A 17,947-nucleotide genomic window follows, 5' to 3' on the forward strand; every position below is an offset into this window, starting at 1 on the left:
GAGATAGTTTGGTACAGCTTTGCTCAGTTGTTCTTTAAAACACCAGTAAAACAAAATAAAAACCCAAACATTTTCCCCTCCTCCCAAATTTTAAAAAAATTATGTAGGTTACTGTTTTTTGCCTACTATGGCCTGAAATTGCTGAGCTAAGATACTTTTGCCAAGTGTTTACCAGTTTAACTGTAAAAAAGAATAAATTTGTATAAAAATGAATATATTCAGTAATAGGCTTTGCCAGAAATGTGTTTTATTATATTCTAACTGTATTCAAAAGTTGCACTGTCTAGACAGTCTTGATTTTTCTTTGTACAATGATAAGCACCTTTATTCAACTTTGGAAAAAACATGATCATAAATCATTCTGAGCACTGCACAATCATCTTTCATGGGTATTAACATCCTTGTCCAGTGATGTCGCAAAGACCATCCACACTACCTTGTATACTTGAGATGAAAGTCTTGTGGACTTAGTAACTGGGATGTCTGAAGAAAGAAAATAACTGACATTTTAGTGTAATGTGTACCTAAAGCATTTATCAATGAAAAGTGTGTTGGCGTGCCCATGATGAGACTGTACACAGAAGACAATACTGCACTCTCAGTTACAGAGCCAGTGAAAGCAGTGTTAAGGTTTCTAATTGTAATTTTTTAAAAGCTTGGATAAGTATTTTTTCCTAAAGCTTTATTGTTGTTCATCACTTTAAAAAGAAGCTTGTCTCTAAAATACTGAAGAAAATTCTGTTAGGGAAGAAACAATAGCTTGATTTGTGTGTGTGTGTGTGTGTGTGTGTGTGTTTTGCGTTACGCGGGCCTCTCACCGCTGTGGCCTCTCCCGTTGCGGAGCACAGGCTCCAGACGCGCAGGCTCCACGGCATGTGGGATCTTCCCGGACCGGGGCACGAACCCGCGTCCCCCGCATCGGCAGGCGGGCCCCCAACCACTGCGCCACCAGGGAAGCCCCAATAGCTTGATTTTGAAAGAACTTTTTTACTGAGAAATCATCAATAAGCCTAGCCTTTGTGTTTGAGTTGTATATTTTTTTTAGGTCAAGCAGAGTATGAGTTATGACCTTTGAAATGTAAAGGGTAATTTAAATCAGTGAATTCAAAACAAGTTAATTTTTGGATATTGGAAACGGAAAAACTAAAATTTTAAGACGTGTATTGCAGAATAAATCTAAAATCAGTTTACATTATAAAGGATTTTAATTATTAAGAACTTTATTTTTTTGATGGAAAGTTTTTTTTAATTTATTTAAGAAATTTTTATATTGGAGCATAGTTGATTAACAATGTTGTGTTAGTTTCAGGCATATAGCACAGTGATCCAGTTATACATGTAATCTGTTCTTTTCAAATTCATTTCCCATTTATGTTACTACAGAATATTGAGCAGTGTTCCTTGTGCTATACAGTACGTCCTTGTTGGTTATGTTTTAAATATAGCAGGGTGTACATGTCACTCCCACACTTCCAATCCATCCCTCCCCCCTCCCCTTCCCCCTGCCCCCACCGGTAACCGTAAGTTCGTTCTCTAAATCTGTGAGTCTAGAACGTACTATCTTTCTGATCAGATACCTTTTTTGATATTTAAGTGTCCACTGAAACCTTTAAGAATTAAAAACTAATCCAAAAAAGAGAAACTGTTTCCCTCTCCTTTTCATTTAGAGGAAAGTTGTTTGTAGTATGCTGACAATTTCTTTCTTCGTATTTGGTAAGAATTGGAGTAGTAAAAGTAATGAACTATAAAAGTGGCAACATCAGTATTTTACACACAGGGCTGATATTGAGAGGGGAGGTCTGATCTGGAAAAGTATGGGAGCCGTCACATTACTTATCACATACAGATGGTGTTTAAAGCTACAGGTCTGGTGAGATGACCATAGGAGAAACAGAGAGTGAAAAAAAGAGATGGGTCTAAGACCAAGTATTGAAAGGACTCTTACCATTTAATTGCTGGGTGGAAGAGGCTAAGAGAGTGTGGTATTTCAAAAAAGTTTGAAGAAAGAGGGAGTTGTCAACAGTATCATGAGCTGTTTCAAAAGTCCTTTGAGACAGGGACTAAAAACTGTACATGAGATTTAGTAGATTTGGTAGCAGAGAAGTCCTTGGATGTCTTAAAACTATTCCAGTGTTGTGGCATGGTGAAGCCAGGTTGGTATGCATTGATGAACGTGGGGTAGTATTTCAGCACGTTTGGCTGGACATTTGGAGGTGGGGTGTGTGGTGTGCAGCAAAAAGATAACTATGGTTAGAGGACAAAGAATGATCAAGTTGAGGTAGAAATTTGAATATACAAGAGAGAGTATCCACAGTGCAGAAATTCTCCTTTTCTCTACTCCCTGCAAATAAATAAATGACCATGGAAACCAGAGTTCCCTTTCATTCTTATATTTTCTGTATTCTCAGAAAAATGCTCAGCTACTCAGGTTTTCTTTCCCTAAGTTTCTCTTTTCATTCTTTTTCCATAGCTTCACCCACTAGCTCTTTATCCCTGGCCCCTCTCCTAATTTCCAGTCATGAATTTTTTAACAGCCTGGTGGAACTCTTTAATTGTTTCATGGCTCCTCAAATTCAGTATGTCCAACTGAATTAATCATTTTCTTTTTAGACTGATATAATTTATTAGTATCTCTATTTGTTTCATTAAGAAATCCTTCCAGTTACTGAGGGTCTACCTCTCTGTGTTTTCCATTGTTTCCTCTGTCTCTTCCTCTCTTCCCCACTCTTGTTCTCATGCCCAGTCTTTTTTTTTTTAATTTATTTTTGGCTGCGTTGGGTCTTTGTTGCTGTGCACGGTCTTTCTCTAGTTGCGGCGAGCGAGGGCTACTCTTCGTTGCGGTGCACCGGCTTCTCATTGCGGTGGCTTCTCTTGTTGCGGATCACGGGCTCTACGCGTGTGGGCTTCAGTAGTTGTGGCTCACGAGACTTTAGAGCGCAGGCTAAGTAGTTGTGGCACACGGGCTTAGTTGCTCCGCGGCATGTGGGATCTTCCCGTACCAGGGCTCGAACCCGTGTGCCCTGCATTGGCAGGCAGATTCTTAACTACTGCGCCACCAGCGAAGTCCCTCATGCCCACTCTTAATCCTTGCTTTGTAGACTCAGATTCACAGTGCTACTTTTTGAAAGATTATTTCCCCATATAAATTTAAATTAGTCTGTTCCACCTCATTTAATATGGTGTTATCCAAAAAATCATGTTGTTATTTTTGACATTGTATTCATTATGTGAAAAACAGTAAAAAACACAAACCCATCATTTCTCTGAAAATGGTAGGTAGATTGAAGATTTTATTTATGTGCTTTTCTATCAGTATAATTTATAGTTCATAATTGTATATGTGAAATTTTCCTGGTAATAAGATTTGTATACAATATTTTGTGTGTGTGTTTGTGTGTGTAGATAAAATGCCATACTCAGCAATTTCCTTATTTCTCTGAAACTAATGTATTTATAGAAACAAAATGTATTCTACCTTGGTTTCCTGTTATTTCAGGAAATATAAACCCAATTTTATTTTACTTAAATCTATTGATTGAAATATAAAAAATAACATACTCAATTGATTTTAATTTTTGAATTGTATTTTAAAGATTAATAACACTTTAAATAGAGCTATTGGAACATGATAAGGAAGTTAAATTTTATTTGGATTCATCTTTGTTTTAAAATATGTTACACATGCAGAAAAATCTTACTGTGTTTTTTGAATATAGTTGTTCATAGTATAGTGGAAACTGGTATAATTATTGCTAGATCTTCAACTTTCAGGTGGAATTCTAATAAATACAGCAAAAATTTTAAGACTCCTGCCTGCTTCTGAATTATTAAAAAGACACGCACATCAGAATTTAGCCTTGGAGAAAGTAGCCTATTAAGTACACACATCTTTAGTTTTAATAGAGGTGGGAATAGAAATACCTCTCTGTGTATAATTATAGGCATTATATTTTCTTGTGTATTATTATAGGCATTATATTTTCTTGTAATACTTGCAGGTTATATAATATTTTATGTTATTTTATAACTGAAGAGTACCAAATATCCTAGAGTAAAATCTAAGGAACTTCTGTCTACTTTAAAGTTGATTGAGTTAATAGGCAAACATTTTTGTTCTGGCTTTATTTGAATAATTGAACAGTTGAGCCATCAATTCACTTTTTTTTCTTTTTTGGGGGCAGCGTTGGGGGAATTCATCAGTGATGTCCTACTGTATAGAACATAAACAACAGTGGACGTAAAGCCAAAGTGGGTTGCTGAGCTACACAGGCCCCTGATTACATTTTTTCCTGTTTGTATGTATTTCTAACATGTTTAACTATTACTGGTTTCCATGTTTATACCAAATTCTAAGCACGAAAGAGGGATAAAAATAGACACATGGACTAAAATGAGGAGTGACAGTCTGCAGACTGATACAAAAGAAGAGGTGGGAAAGACAACCAGAAATAGTCATTGCAAAAAGTATTTCATGGCCCAGCAATTTTTCTAGGTACATACCCAAGGTAAATGAAAAACACATGTCTACACAAAAAATTGTGCACAGATATTCACAGCAGTATTATTCATAATAGCTAAAATGTAGAATAGGCCCAAATGTTCATCAGCTGATGAACAGATTTTAAAATGGGGTATATCCATACAACAGAATATTATTTGGCAATAAAAAAGAGTGATATGTACTATAACATGGATGAACCTTGAAAATGTTATGCTAAGGAAAGGAAGCCACAAAAAAAGGCCACATGTTGTATGATTGCATTATTCCATTTATATGAAATATCAGAAGAGCAAATCCATAGAGGTAGAAAGTCAGTAAGTAATTGCCAGGAGCTTCAGAAAAGGGGAAATGGGGAGTGACTGCTCACAGGCGTGGAGCTTCTTTTGGGATGATGGAAATGTTCTAAAATTGACTGTGGTGATTATTGTACAACTTTGTGAATATACTAAAAATCATTGAAATATGCACTTTAAATGGGTGAGTATGTGAATAAGAGCTCAATAAGGCTGTTTTAAAAAGGAGGGTGGGAGGGAGGGAGACGCAAGAGGAAGAGATATGGGAACATACGTATATGTATAACTGATTCACTTTGTTGTAAAGTGTGTTGTAAACTAACACACTATTGTAAAACAGTTATACTCCAATAAAGATGTTAAAAAAAAAAGTATAGAAGATTGGGGTGATTACAGAATTTTTATGAAGTGTTTTATATGCCATAAGCCTGGGACATCCTTTTAAAAGTACAATAGTCATTTGATACAGTAGACAGTAGTTATGAAACTGTGCTGTAAGGGAAATTATTATGATTTATTTCTCTTAGGATCTGTTTTTAAAAGTTTGTGAACTATCAGAATTAGTCAACATTAAAGTTCATTTTTAAGTTCTTAGTAATCTTAAAATGAGTTATTTTCCATGTATTTCATGTAGTTGAAGTTATAGCTATGTCTTTTAGTGTAAACGTGGAGATTAGTTTAAAATTTGATTATTTAAAAGAGCCTAGGTAAAATAATTTCAAAAAATATACTTAAAGAAATTATTGCATCTAACTTATTATACTGTTTCTTCTATTGCTTAAAAATCTAAGAATTTGCAGTAGGTACCTTATAAAAATATGGAATATAAGAGCTGATCTAGGTTGATAGCACTTTGAAAAGCCATATAGCAATAATGCATTAAGGGAATTAAATGAGTCTGCTTGGTTAACAGAAGTCAAAGAAAAAAAGGAAGTTTGGATTATTACATAGTTTTTTCTCTGTTGTAACACAGAACTTGCTGCAGCTCATTTCTATGAAAAAAATTATATTCAGAATTCAGTAGAGGGTATAACCACTGAAAATGATTTCTTAAAAAAGTATTGTAGGAAATCTAGATCACAGTGTTCAGGATTAAATGATAATTAATTTAGTTGGCTCTTTTTCATTTAAAGAATGAATGTTTGAAATATAGCTGTACTTTGTTCCCTGCTGTTGAGATATGGGTAGAGGAAGAACTATGGGGCTAGTGTTAGGGACAGGATTCTAGATCTAGAACATTTTCTATTTCCCAACACCCTTCCACCCTTCATGATCTGTTTAAGGCACTGCCACTGGTTTGGAAGTTTGTCATGTGCCTTGGGTGTGTTGGGACTGAACAAAGTTGAGAGCCATGGAGAGAAGGAGAGAGAGAGAATGTAAAGAAGAAAAACTAAGAATTATAGAATCAGACATGAAACATAAAAGCCTTAGAAGGAAACACTAGTTGTGAAAATGCATTGTGTCAACCAGTTCACATCTGAATCTGAGAAAAATTAGAAAGGAAAGAATGAAGAGTGCTGAGTGACTGAACTCAGGAGTGAGTAAAGGCAGGAGTTAGGGGTGAATCTTGGGATCCACGGAGTCCTGCTGTCAGGGACTATAAAGGGAAAACGGTTCACTGGTGATGAAGAGGAGTTTTATATTGTTAACACTGAAAGTCCAGATAGGGGAAGGGTGGCATCCAGGCAATATAAGGTTGTGGCTGGAGAGACAAGGTCTGAATTGACTGACCTGGTTAGCCTATACTTAGCAAATAGTATTCTTTGTGTTCTCCAGATACCACCAAAATGTAATTAAAATTTTAAATTATTAAAATGGGTTTCATGATAATTAAATTTTTAAAACTCTCAATCCTTAGGTAAAATATTCAGAAACCCTTGATTCTTGTAAATACACTAAGTGTATTTAGTGATGTTTGTTTTTATCAGGTGATTTTAAATTTTAAATAATTCTTAAGCATAATTCACATTTCCTCTTATAACCAGGAACCTTTTGAGGATGGCTTTGCAAACGGGGAAGAAAGCACACCAACCCGAGAGGCTGTGGTCACATATACCGCGGAAAGTAAAGGAGTTGTGAAGTTTGGCTGGATCAAGGGTGTGCTAGTATGTACCTATAGACTTAATTTTAGAGTTACACATTTCTGTTTATTATACAGTCTTCCTAATATCATCATTCTCGAGATAATGCTTTCTCTTTTTTAAACTGTTTTATCTGATTGTTTTGGAGGACCAAATTAATAACTTGTACCTCCTTTCCTTGTGGGTATTAAATTCAGTAAAGTAAATATATTTATTAATTTAATCAAATTATATTTGATTACTTCTAAGTTATATTTTATAATCTCTTCTGAATCTCACATATTGTCACTTTTCAAAAATTAAGTATGAAGGTATTAAATTGATGAGAGCAACACAATCAAGAAAGCTGGGCAGGTAATATAGCTGAAATATGCCTGCTTCCTTTCCTGCTACCGTATTGTCTTTTGAAGAGAAATGTATAGATGTTAACAAGCAACAGCATAAAGGAGAAATAAGTGTTGAGATCACTTCAGTAGACAGGTTTAGGTGATTAAGGTTCAGATTTACTTTCTTTTTCTGTGTTTGAATAGGCACTAAGGATCTGACTGGACTAGAGAGTCTCATTGGGACTTTGGAAGCACTAATTTAGAGTTGTATTGACATTTAGGGGAGAAGTAGAGGGAAAAATACCAGTTCTAGTAGTGATTTTATTGTCTAATCAATAGAGTGTATTTTAAGCTCTGAGTTGTATTGTTTGCTTATTCTTAGATTTTACTATTTTGGAAGACTATAGTCTATGTACGAGCCTAATAAATAAAAGTAAAGATAAATTGAGGATGCTGTCTTACAAAGAGTAGGTTTTCGAAAGATGTGTGAACAGTTGGCATTTTGTGTTGACAGATATTACATAATACTTAAATCCGCTGTAGAAATCATGAAGTGAAGACGTTATAAAAGAATAAGTAAAAAACTGACTTGCATTGGTAAGGGGGAACATAAACTCCTTTTTTTAGGGCTGAAGTCTTAAAATATTCCTGGTGCCTTTCTTTTTCTTTTTCTTTTGCTGCTTCAGATAAATGTGTGTGTATAAAGTACATACACACACATATACTCATATATTACATTATACTTATACTTTAATTAGCTCACATTTAAGCTCTCAATAAAGCTCTTTAAAAAAACTGTTAAAGGGTGGGATAAGAGATTTGAAAGGACCTTCTATAGTTTAAAATGTATGTTATCCTACTATTGGCTAGTTTAGCATTTACTGTGTATTTAATTACTTTTCATCTGTGACTTGGCCTCTTTTTCTAGGTACGATGTATGTTAAACATTTGGGGAGTAATGCTCTTTATTAGATTGTCATGGATTGTGGGTCAAGCTGGAATAGGTAAGTGAAGTGACATACTGCTTGATTCATTTGAGAATGAATAGGGAAAGGGCTGTGTGCATGTGTAGTCTCTGAACCTCATAAAATTCAAGCAGTTGGAATCATTCTACATTATGTTCTCCTTTGTATCAGACTGTTGTCTTAATGTCACTTTTTTCATAATTCTGATTTGATCTAATATTAGATAAAAGTAAGATAATTTATAGCTTATAATGTAAATTCAGTATACTTAGACTAACCAGTTCTAGATGTGGCAGGTTTAAATGAGAGTGTAAGTATTCTCAAGTCTCTTTTCTTTTTCGCTAAAGGTCTGTCAGTCCTTGTAATAATAATGGCCACTGTTGTGACAACTATCACAGGATTGTCTACTTCGGCAATAGCTACTAATGGATTTGTACGAGGAGGTAAATTCAGTCTTTTTACATCATCAGCATTGGATTACTGACACTAAATAAATTGAGATTTAAAAATATCTCTAGTTATTTTTTACCTTAAAGAAGCAACATATCAAGTTCTATATAGGCAAGAAAGTTGCTATCAAGTACTTTTTAACTAATATTTTGAATATAAAATTTTAAATTGATCCATACACAAACATGTATGCTTCAGATTGTGCAGGGTGTTCAGTGTGTTTGGTAGCAAGAATGGAGCTTCTAACTGGGTTTCTTCTCCACCAAGGCACCCCTTGTTGCCTTCTCCCAGGCTTCAGCCCTTGGATCAGTGGTGTGCATCCTGCATTTGGTCAGTATTATACAGGTGTAACCTCATTCCTCCCCAGGCAGAGTTCTTTCCTCATGGTCTAATAGCTTGTGTGAGTTATACCTGGGACTCTGAATCCATGCTCTCAACTCTAGCTCTCTTCTCTGGGTACCCTGAGGCCTATTTTATTGGAGCCCACAAGACCTGCCTTGTGAGGTTTTACTCTTCCCAGGGAGAGCACCCAGGACACCAGGAGAATGGCCTTGGGACCCCTGAGAACAAGAAGAAAAGAAATCCATTTTCCAAACAAAAACTCATCATTCAGCTGGAGTGAGGGGAAGATCCTAAGAGAAAGAAGAGAAAATGTATACCAGCTCCTATAAATTCATCATAGCAGATCAACTGAGAAAAGAATCTACCTGTTCCTTCTGCCTCAACTATTTTGCAGATCTGTATTTGACATTATATACATGCACTGTCTGCTTTTTCTGCATTAGTACTTGGAGAAAGAGAGAACCAGATTGAGCTTTTCATTTTTCCCCAGTCATCTTCATATTTTTTTATATACCAAAGGATTCAGATCACTATGGCTCTGAGGGAAGCTGGTAGTTCACATCTATAGTTATGACTATGCTAAGCATGCATCAATGCTGGCTAAAGTTTTATATGTACCCGAATCCGGGTTGAGCAGATTGGGGTCCAAGATGTGGTTTTGTCCAACAATTAATCAGACAGTGCTGAGAGATTCTTGGTTTCTTGTGTAACTGGGTGCCCCATGCTTTATTTCATTCTGCTGCTATTGGGGAATGGACATAGGAGGAGAAATGGGATGGTGTGTTAGGTGTTTGAGAGGATCAGCAAATCATCATAAAATTTCTCCTTGTCTTCAGCCCTTCAAATCTAGGTTGTAAGCCTCAAGGAGAGTGGGGCATGGACCCACTGTCAGCACAAACCCCATTCTGTTCTGTGTGAGTGCAAACTTAAGGAAAGTGTAGATTTTCCTGCATTGTGACTAAAAAGCCATTTCATGTTTCAATACTACCAGTAGTGTTCATATATTTTTATGAATACCTCAGAGACTTTTATCTAGTCTTCTGTCCTGGACACCAAGCAAGTATGAGAATATGGAGTGCATGAAGATGTGTCTCAGCAAAGTACCATATGTTGCAGTTTTGCCTGAGTTCCCTCAAAATGATAGTTCACAGAGAGTAACTAACTATAGAGAAAAAAAATTGGATTATATAATTTGGAATTCTTCTCTTATCATTTGTTCATAAATGACAAATACATTTGCTGAAATAATGAAACCTATAGAAAAAGAGAAAGCCATTAATGTAAAGAAGTGACCAAATGCTTTGAAGCTTTGCTAGAAGGCATTCATTTTTCACTTAGATCAGTTAGTGATGTTAGAAAGCTGGCTGATCCTTTATAGAATAATAAATGAGCTGCATCATCTGCAGTGAAAGTTCCTGGAGATTCTTGCAATAAATGTAAACCCCTGTGTCTCCTCTCCATCTGCTTTGTAGACTGGGAGATCCCTAACAGGATTTATTTTGGTTTCTTGGAAAAACGGTATTTCTACAAGGGAGAAAGTAGATATATGTATAAAACTGGTGAGATTACATTGTATTCTGTATTCATGGTTGTAAATTGAAAGTATCAGTATGACTCACACATTTTATCCCAAAAGTATATATTTCTTATCTCTGTCCACAAAAATCACCTGTAACAAATGACCATCCCAGTATCAGTGAACACCCTTAGTGCCTACATTGTGTATTTCCGTTCAAAGGAACCAGGGAACCTTGGAGAAAGCATTGATTCCAGATCTGGATAGGAAATGTGCTAGAGAAGTCTAGACATCTTTTCACATCAAAAAGTAAAGAAGGTAACAAAGCGTTCTTGTTTCATGTCAAAAGGACCAAGGAGCCAACTTGAAGAAACTAACACTGACTTAAATTTGGATAGAACAGCAATACTACTACTAACAGTAACTGATTTAAATGAAAACATAAAATCCCTAGGTTCACAGACATCACACACACACAAAAATCTCATTTTCACCTTTGAAGAATGCTAGAGAACTAAAACTTATTTTGAAAATTGATAAAGAATCTAGTGTGAATCAAGTTTTCTGAGTGAAAACTCCTTACCTGAACTCATTGTAAGCAAAAAATTGATAAGAGATTTATCCTTTGGGTAATTATTCTGGAAAATAAGTGAGGAAGAAAAAGGGAATATTCCAACTTTGTAAATGCTTTACTTAATAAGACTACCTGTGAAATATCGAATATGAATCACATCATGCCTGTAGCTTCAGGAAGCATAGAGTATTCAGGGGAGAGAGGAACTTACTAAATGACACTATAGGATGACGACAGCAAATGCCAGACTAGGAATCTCTCTGGAACAAGGAATCCTTGTTCAGTAAAATTTTCCAAGGAGCAAAAAACAGAGAGAGGGAATTACTGTTTAAAACAAACGTTAAGAGACTTAATGTATAGATGCAGTTTATTTGCTGTTCTTCACAATAAGCTTTTTATCTTTTAGTAATATGGGACCAAGGGTGCCTGTATCGGATGCCTTCTAGCCCAACCACTGAGGACTTAATTTGACTTCCTTCCTTGAAAGGGCTGCGTAAGAGGAGAGCAGTAGAGCTAGAGCTATCTGGAGGGTCAGGGTGCAAAGACTTAGATAGGAGAAATGGAGGGATACTGCGGGAACAGAGATGTCTGGAGACCCAATCTTAATTTTCTGTGGACTGAAAGTTGACTATTAAGGGCATTAACAAGGAAGTATTTTACTCAAAATATTGCTGAGAGGTTGTGGCTGCTCTCTTTACTAATTTCTGTCTGAAGAGCCCTTTTTTAAACTTGAGTGCGTAGTTACTAATATAAAGAACTATTTTGAGGTAGTACTTGACATTTTAATTTGTTTTATTTATCTTGACTCTTAACTGAATTATGACATGTATTTTTATATTAACACTGAATAATATTTTATTCTTGTTTTGTGAGGTATGTACTTCCAACTCCATGTAAGTGTGTGAAATGTGTACTTTTCCTAGTGTTGTGTGATTTATGCCACAGCTATTTAATGTTACTAAATAGCCTTAACGTCGGCTTTAACAGTACATTTTAGAGATTAAACAGGTACCAATCTAGAAAAGTGTAGTTTTTTAAAAAATATAAATTAACTGTCAACTTGTGAACAAATGTAATAGTGTCCAATTATGAAGTCTAGGATAAAAATAATATGGAAATATTCAGGGTTTCTGGGAAAAAAGTCAAAACTTAGAAAATACAAGATTCTGAGTTTCAGTCTTGATTAGGCTATAGTAATATGGGGGGTTACTATTTAAAGCTACTGGTGGCAGGTTAGAGAACCATCCCCTAGGTCCTCTGCCTCTACAGAATAAAACTAGCACCAGCAACTAGCTGATGGAGTCACTGGCATACTCCCTGCCCTAGCAGACACATTCAGCCTCTACAGATTATTGCACCTTGGAGCCCAGAGCTCTTTCCTGTTCTGCAAATCCTCCCAGTGTCCTTGAGATCTTGGATTTTACAGAATTTTCTTGGACTGTGTGCAACAGGTTCTGCAACTTAGATGGCGCTGGCCAGCAGCCACTGTCACTCAGGTCTGCATTTCCTAGATTTCACAGACCAGAGTCTCTTCTGTTCTCAGATAATTAACCTCTGAATATCAACTCATCTGTGAAATAGAGGACAACCACAGGCAACCTTTTATAAGATGGAAATGTAAATTCTGCTTGCGGATTATAGTGTATTATGTGAACTGAGCAATAGAAGGGAACAGTTCTTCAACCACTTTCTGGTTTGGAGTATTAAAAACAGAGGTCAGTACACTTTCACATAAAAACCCAGGCTACATCAAATTTGTGATGGGCAGTTCTGAGAATCTAAAGTCAATAGAAATCTGCGTAAGTGACTAAGATCACATTTTTATATTCCTTGTATTTCAGTCAATCAACAGATAATTGTTGAGCACTTTGTGTCAGGCACTGGGTTTGTAACAATGCAAGCCAGACAAGACCCTATTTTCTTGGAGCTTTTGTTCAGATAATAGTGACAGTTATTTTTTGAGATCTAACTGCTAAGCATGGTACCATGGTCTTTTAAATACATTGTCTGATGTCATACAACATTGATGTTGCATTATGCAAAAATGAAACAGCCTTTTTTTTAAACAAAATTAAATTTTATGCAAATTCTACTGGTAAACCTTTTTAAAATGTCTGCAATATGTCAGAATTACCTTCACATACTGGTATCTTTTTCTTTTCTCTGAAATAATTGACCTCCTCACTTTTGTATATAGGTAAAGCCAAACCATTGGAAGTGAGGAAAAACTAACATTTTTCACATCTTGTAAGTGACAGAAAGTACTCTCTGTATTGGTAAAAAATCAGATTATCATTGGTTGTCAGATTTTTTTGTTTAGCCTATTGTATAACTTTATCAGTTCCTATCATTACCAACCAAGGAGCTGTAAATTAGATTTCAGCTCTGTAGTTCTTTCCTTTTATTGGTAATTTATTTCAAATTGTAGTTTTTCAGATCAGTGAAACGTTTGAAGAAGCTGTAAAAAGCAGTTCTATAACAGTTGGGACTTCCCTGGCGGTCCACTGGTTAGGACTCCTTACTTTCACTGGTTCGATTCCTGGTTGGAGAACTAAGATCCTGTATGCCGTGTGGCCAAAAAAAGAAAGAATAAAAGCAGTTCTATAACTGTTGTATTATGAATTATTAGACTTAAACATAACATTGTGTTTTCAGTTCAGTAAAGCACTACTTATGCACCACAAGTAACTCAAACGTGAATCTGGAAAGTAATTGTAAATAATTTAGCTTGTGTTTTCTCTTTGACTCATTTGGTGACCTTTCAATTTTGCCAGTCTTTAATGATTAAAAATACTTTAACTTGGTTCCTGAATTGTCTGCTGCAGAATTAGAGCTACATGTCTTTGATTTTAAAGTTTAACATATTCAAGTGATCAGTCACAATGATAACATAGTACTGAATTATGGTCTGAAGATGACATGTTTGTCACTTCGCCTTTTCCTGTTTGGCTTCATAATGGCAACGGAATAGAGGAAATTTACTGAATGTTAACAGGCAGATTCCTTGTTGTGTATTTATTAACCAGGGTATTAGGATATATTTCCTAGAACAATAACTAAAATGGATGTTGAATCCATTTGGATCCATCGTCACCCCATAGCATTCCTAAAGTTGTTCCTCAGAATTTTATACAAGGTGTCTTTGAATTAACTGTTAAGTGAGTGTACAGAAATAGGTAGCTTACCGCTCTGACAAATAACGGATTCTGGAGTATTTGCTAATCATACCGGATGAACTCTGAAGAGTAATTTCTGAATAGTTTTCTTTCTATACTCAAATCTTTTGCCCAGTGTTTTGGAGGGTATTTATTGAGTTTATTTTATTGTGGTTTCTTACTATTGAATTTTGAGTTCTTTATATATTTTGTATACCAGACCTTTGTTGGTATATGATTTGCATTTTACCTTGTATCATGTATGTATTAGTCTGGGTTCTCCAGAGAAACAGAACCAATAGGAAGTGTACATAGGTAGAAAGAATTATTGGAAGGAGTTAAGTCATGTGATTGCAGAGGCTGGGAAGTCCAGAATATTCAGAGTGAACCAGCAGTCTGAGGACTCAGGAATGAGCTGATGCTGCAGTTTAATCTGAAGGCCATCAGGCTGAATATCCAGGAATGGCCTGAGTTCACATGTGAAAGCTATCTACTATAGAATTCTCTTTTGTTGGAGAGGGGGTGTCTGTCTTTGTTCTGTTTAGGCCTTCAGCTGATTGAGGCTCACACAAATTATGGAGGGCAATCTGCTTTACTCATAGTCCATCAATTTATATGTAAATCTCAGCCCAACACCCTCACAGAAACATCTAGAATAATGTTTGACCACATATCTGGGCTCCAGGGCCCAGCCAGATTGACACATAAAATTAACCATCACATTGTCACTTCGCAAAACTGTTTAAAACTGGAGTTTATTACCTTTCAGACTTTATTAAATTTTAAATGTGTTCATTTTTCTACCTCGTACTTGTAGTTTGTATTTTAAATTGAGTGGCCTTCAAGCTACTCTTTGAAAGAAATTCATTTTGATAGAAAATGTGTGTCAAAGTTTGGTTTTGTTCAGAGATTGTTACCCACAACCTTGAGTCACTGAGGATGTCCTAGACCACATGCTTGCTGGGATTTTTCAGCAACACAATGGACAGTAAGATTTGTTGTCCAACTTTTGTCTAAGAGTGAGCATTAGTTACAATAAATGAAGATGAAATAGTCCAAAAGAAAGTAACTTGAAGTTGAACAGATTTGTTAGTGTTTCTAAAAATTCAAATATTTTTCACATTAATATGAAACATTTAGTCCACCTTAGCACATAGAGCCATATGGTGCTAAATTGAGCCATGTGTGATTTATTTTTATTTTTATTGAGATATAATTGACGTACAGCACTGTACAAGTTTATAGGGCATAAAATGACTTGACATATATATTTTAATAATTACCACATTGTTTAGTGAACATCCATCATCTGTTATAGATACCAAAGGAAAAATTTTTTTTTTCTTTGTGATGAGAACTTTTAAGAGCCACATGTGGTTTAAGAAATGTCTGTTTTGTGGCATAGTTATTAGACAAACATCCAGAGTGCCTGGTCAAAATTTAGTAAATACTGCTCCTACCTTCCTGCGTATAGTTGTTTGGGTTTTTTATCTTTGTGCATATTACTTTAAAGGTTCTATGTAGTTTGAGTTGAAGTTGGTTGTTGTATTCGTGAAAGCTGTATCTGATAATGCCCCTTTCCACAAATCTTTTGAAGTCTAACATATATGATTCCTTCCTGCTATCTCATTTTGACTATGGTACAATTTAAAAAATGTTAGTTGTTGACAGTTGATTTATAGCTTATTAAATAAGCATTATTGAAGTAAAATTCACATGTAGTAAAATGCACAGATTTTAAGTTTACAGTTCTGTGAGTTTTCATAAGCATGTAAACCTACGTAACATCTAGCTCAATCAAAATACGGAATATTTCCATCACACTGGAAAGTTTCTTGATAATCAGTTCCTCACTGGTAGCCCAGGCTGGATTATATAGAAGGTACTCTTTTTATGTCTCATCTCTTTCACCTAACATAATGTTTTTGGAATACATCCATTTTAGTAGTTTGTTCATTTTTGTTACTATGTAGTATTCCATTTTATCACTATAAAATTGGTAATAGTAAAAAATGTGTTTATTTAGTGCCTATTGATGGACATTTGGGCTATTTTTTAGTATGAGGTTATTATGAATAAGCTGACATGAACATTCTTGTACAAGTCTTTGTGGTTTTGTATGTTTTTGTTCATTGTGGGACACTACCTAGGAATGATTTCTTGATTCATGGGGTAGGTATACTTTTCATTTATAAGAAACTGCCAAGTGATTTTCCACAGTGGTCGTACCATTTTATACTCCCATCAGCAATACATGAGACTACCAGCTTTTCCACATTCTTGCCAACACTTGTTACAGCTTTTTAATTATAGCTGTGTTTACGGAGGTTTAATAGTGTCTTACCGCCACTGCATTTCCCTGATGATTAATGATGATGATGATAAGCATCTTTTCATGTGCTTGTGACCACTTGTATCTCTTATCTTGTAATATATTCATATCTTTGGCCAGTTTTTAAAGTGGGTTATCTTTTTGTTTCTGATTTGGAGGAGTTTTAAAAAATATATTCTGGATATAAGTCTTATGTCTAACATGTATTGTGTATATTTTTCCTAGTGTGTGACTTGCATCATCTTTTTTAATCGTTTTCTAAATCATGTCTTTTGAAGAGGAAACGATTACCATTTTGAGGAAGCCAAGATTCTCAGATTTATTTATCTATTTATATTATTTATTGACGAGTGCTTTTATTGTTCAGTCTTGAAATCTTTGCTTATCCCAAGGTCATGATGATATTTCTCTATGTTTTCCCTTAGAATCTTTATAGTTTGTTTTTAGATTTTTAACTATGAATAGCCTCACATTATGTGAGACAGAGATTGTGCTTCTCTCCCCTACTCTTATCCCCCCCATATAGATAGCCACTTCTTCCAGCACCATTTGTCAACCAGCTATCTATGCCATGTTGAGTTAGTTTTGGTACTGTTGTTGAAAAATCAGTTTTCTGTGTATTGTCTGTATTGTATCCTGTTCCACTGATTTGTTTGTTTATTCTCTTATGCCAGCTATTCTAAGACTACCCTGTTTTGATTGCTTAGCTTTATAAGTCGTAAGTCTTTCAACTCTGTTCTTTTTCAAAATTGTTTTGGCTCTTCTAGGTTCTTTGTATTTCCATATAAATTTTTGAATTAGCAATATCAATTTCTACAATAACAAAAAACCTTGCTGGGGCTTTGGAATTTCACTCTTACAAAATCTTTTTGGGAAGAATGGTCGTGTTAACAATATTGAATCTTCCAATCTCTAAACATGCTGTATCTCTCCATTTATTTAGGTCTTTGGTTCTCTCAGTAGTGTTGTATATTTTCAGTATACAGGTCTTGCATGTTTTGTTAAATTTACCCATCATCAGTCATGTTTTTCATCTGGTAAATGGTATTTGTAAATTTCATTTTCCAATTTTTTTTTATGATTGTGTATAGAAATGCAATAGACTTGCATATCTTGGTTCTCTATTCTGTGACTTTGCTAAACATAAACAGTCATGTCATCTGTGAATAGAGATGGTTTATACTCTTTCTTTCCAATCTTTAGTATTTTCCTCTCTCCCTCTTTCTCTCCCTCTATTTTTTCACACTGTTCAATTCGGTAGGACCTCCAATACCATGGTGAATAGAAGTGGTGAGAATAAACATCCTTGCCTGTTCCCAGTTTTAGAGGGATTGAGTTCAATATATCACTATTAAGATGTTAACTATGGGGCTTCCCTGGTGGCGCAGTGGTTGAGAGTCCGCCTGCCGAGG

General features: G+C 35.3%; 1 protein-coding gene across 2 annotated transcripts in view; it reads left to right on the forward strand.

The window, feature by feature from the left end:
- Positions 1-17,947, forward strand: part of SLC12A2 (solute carrier family 12 member 2) — a 130,242-nt gene that overhangs the window by 24,605 nt on the left and 87,690 nt on the right. For both annotated transcript variants that reach the window (XM_007102507.4, XM_028493197.1), the window contains exons 2-4: positions 6,780-6,899; positions 8,130-8,205; positions 8,514-8,609. In XM_007102507.4, the coding sequence (XP_007102569.2) occupies positions 6,780-6,899; positions 8,130-8,205; positions 8,514-8,609 (292 nt within the window). The remainder of the gene's footprint in view (positions 1-6,779; positions 6,900-8,129; positions 8,206-8,513; positions 8,610-17,947) is intronic.

This window comes from Physeter macrocephalus, chromosome 8 (assembly GCF_002837175.3).
Source record: "Physeter macrocephalus isolate SW-GA chromosome 8, ASM283717v5, whole genome shotgun sequence".
Classification (NCBI taxonomy): domain Eukaryota; kingdom Metazoa; phylum Chordata; class Mammalia; order Artiodactyla; family Physeteridae; genus Physeter; species Physeter macrocephalus.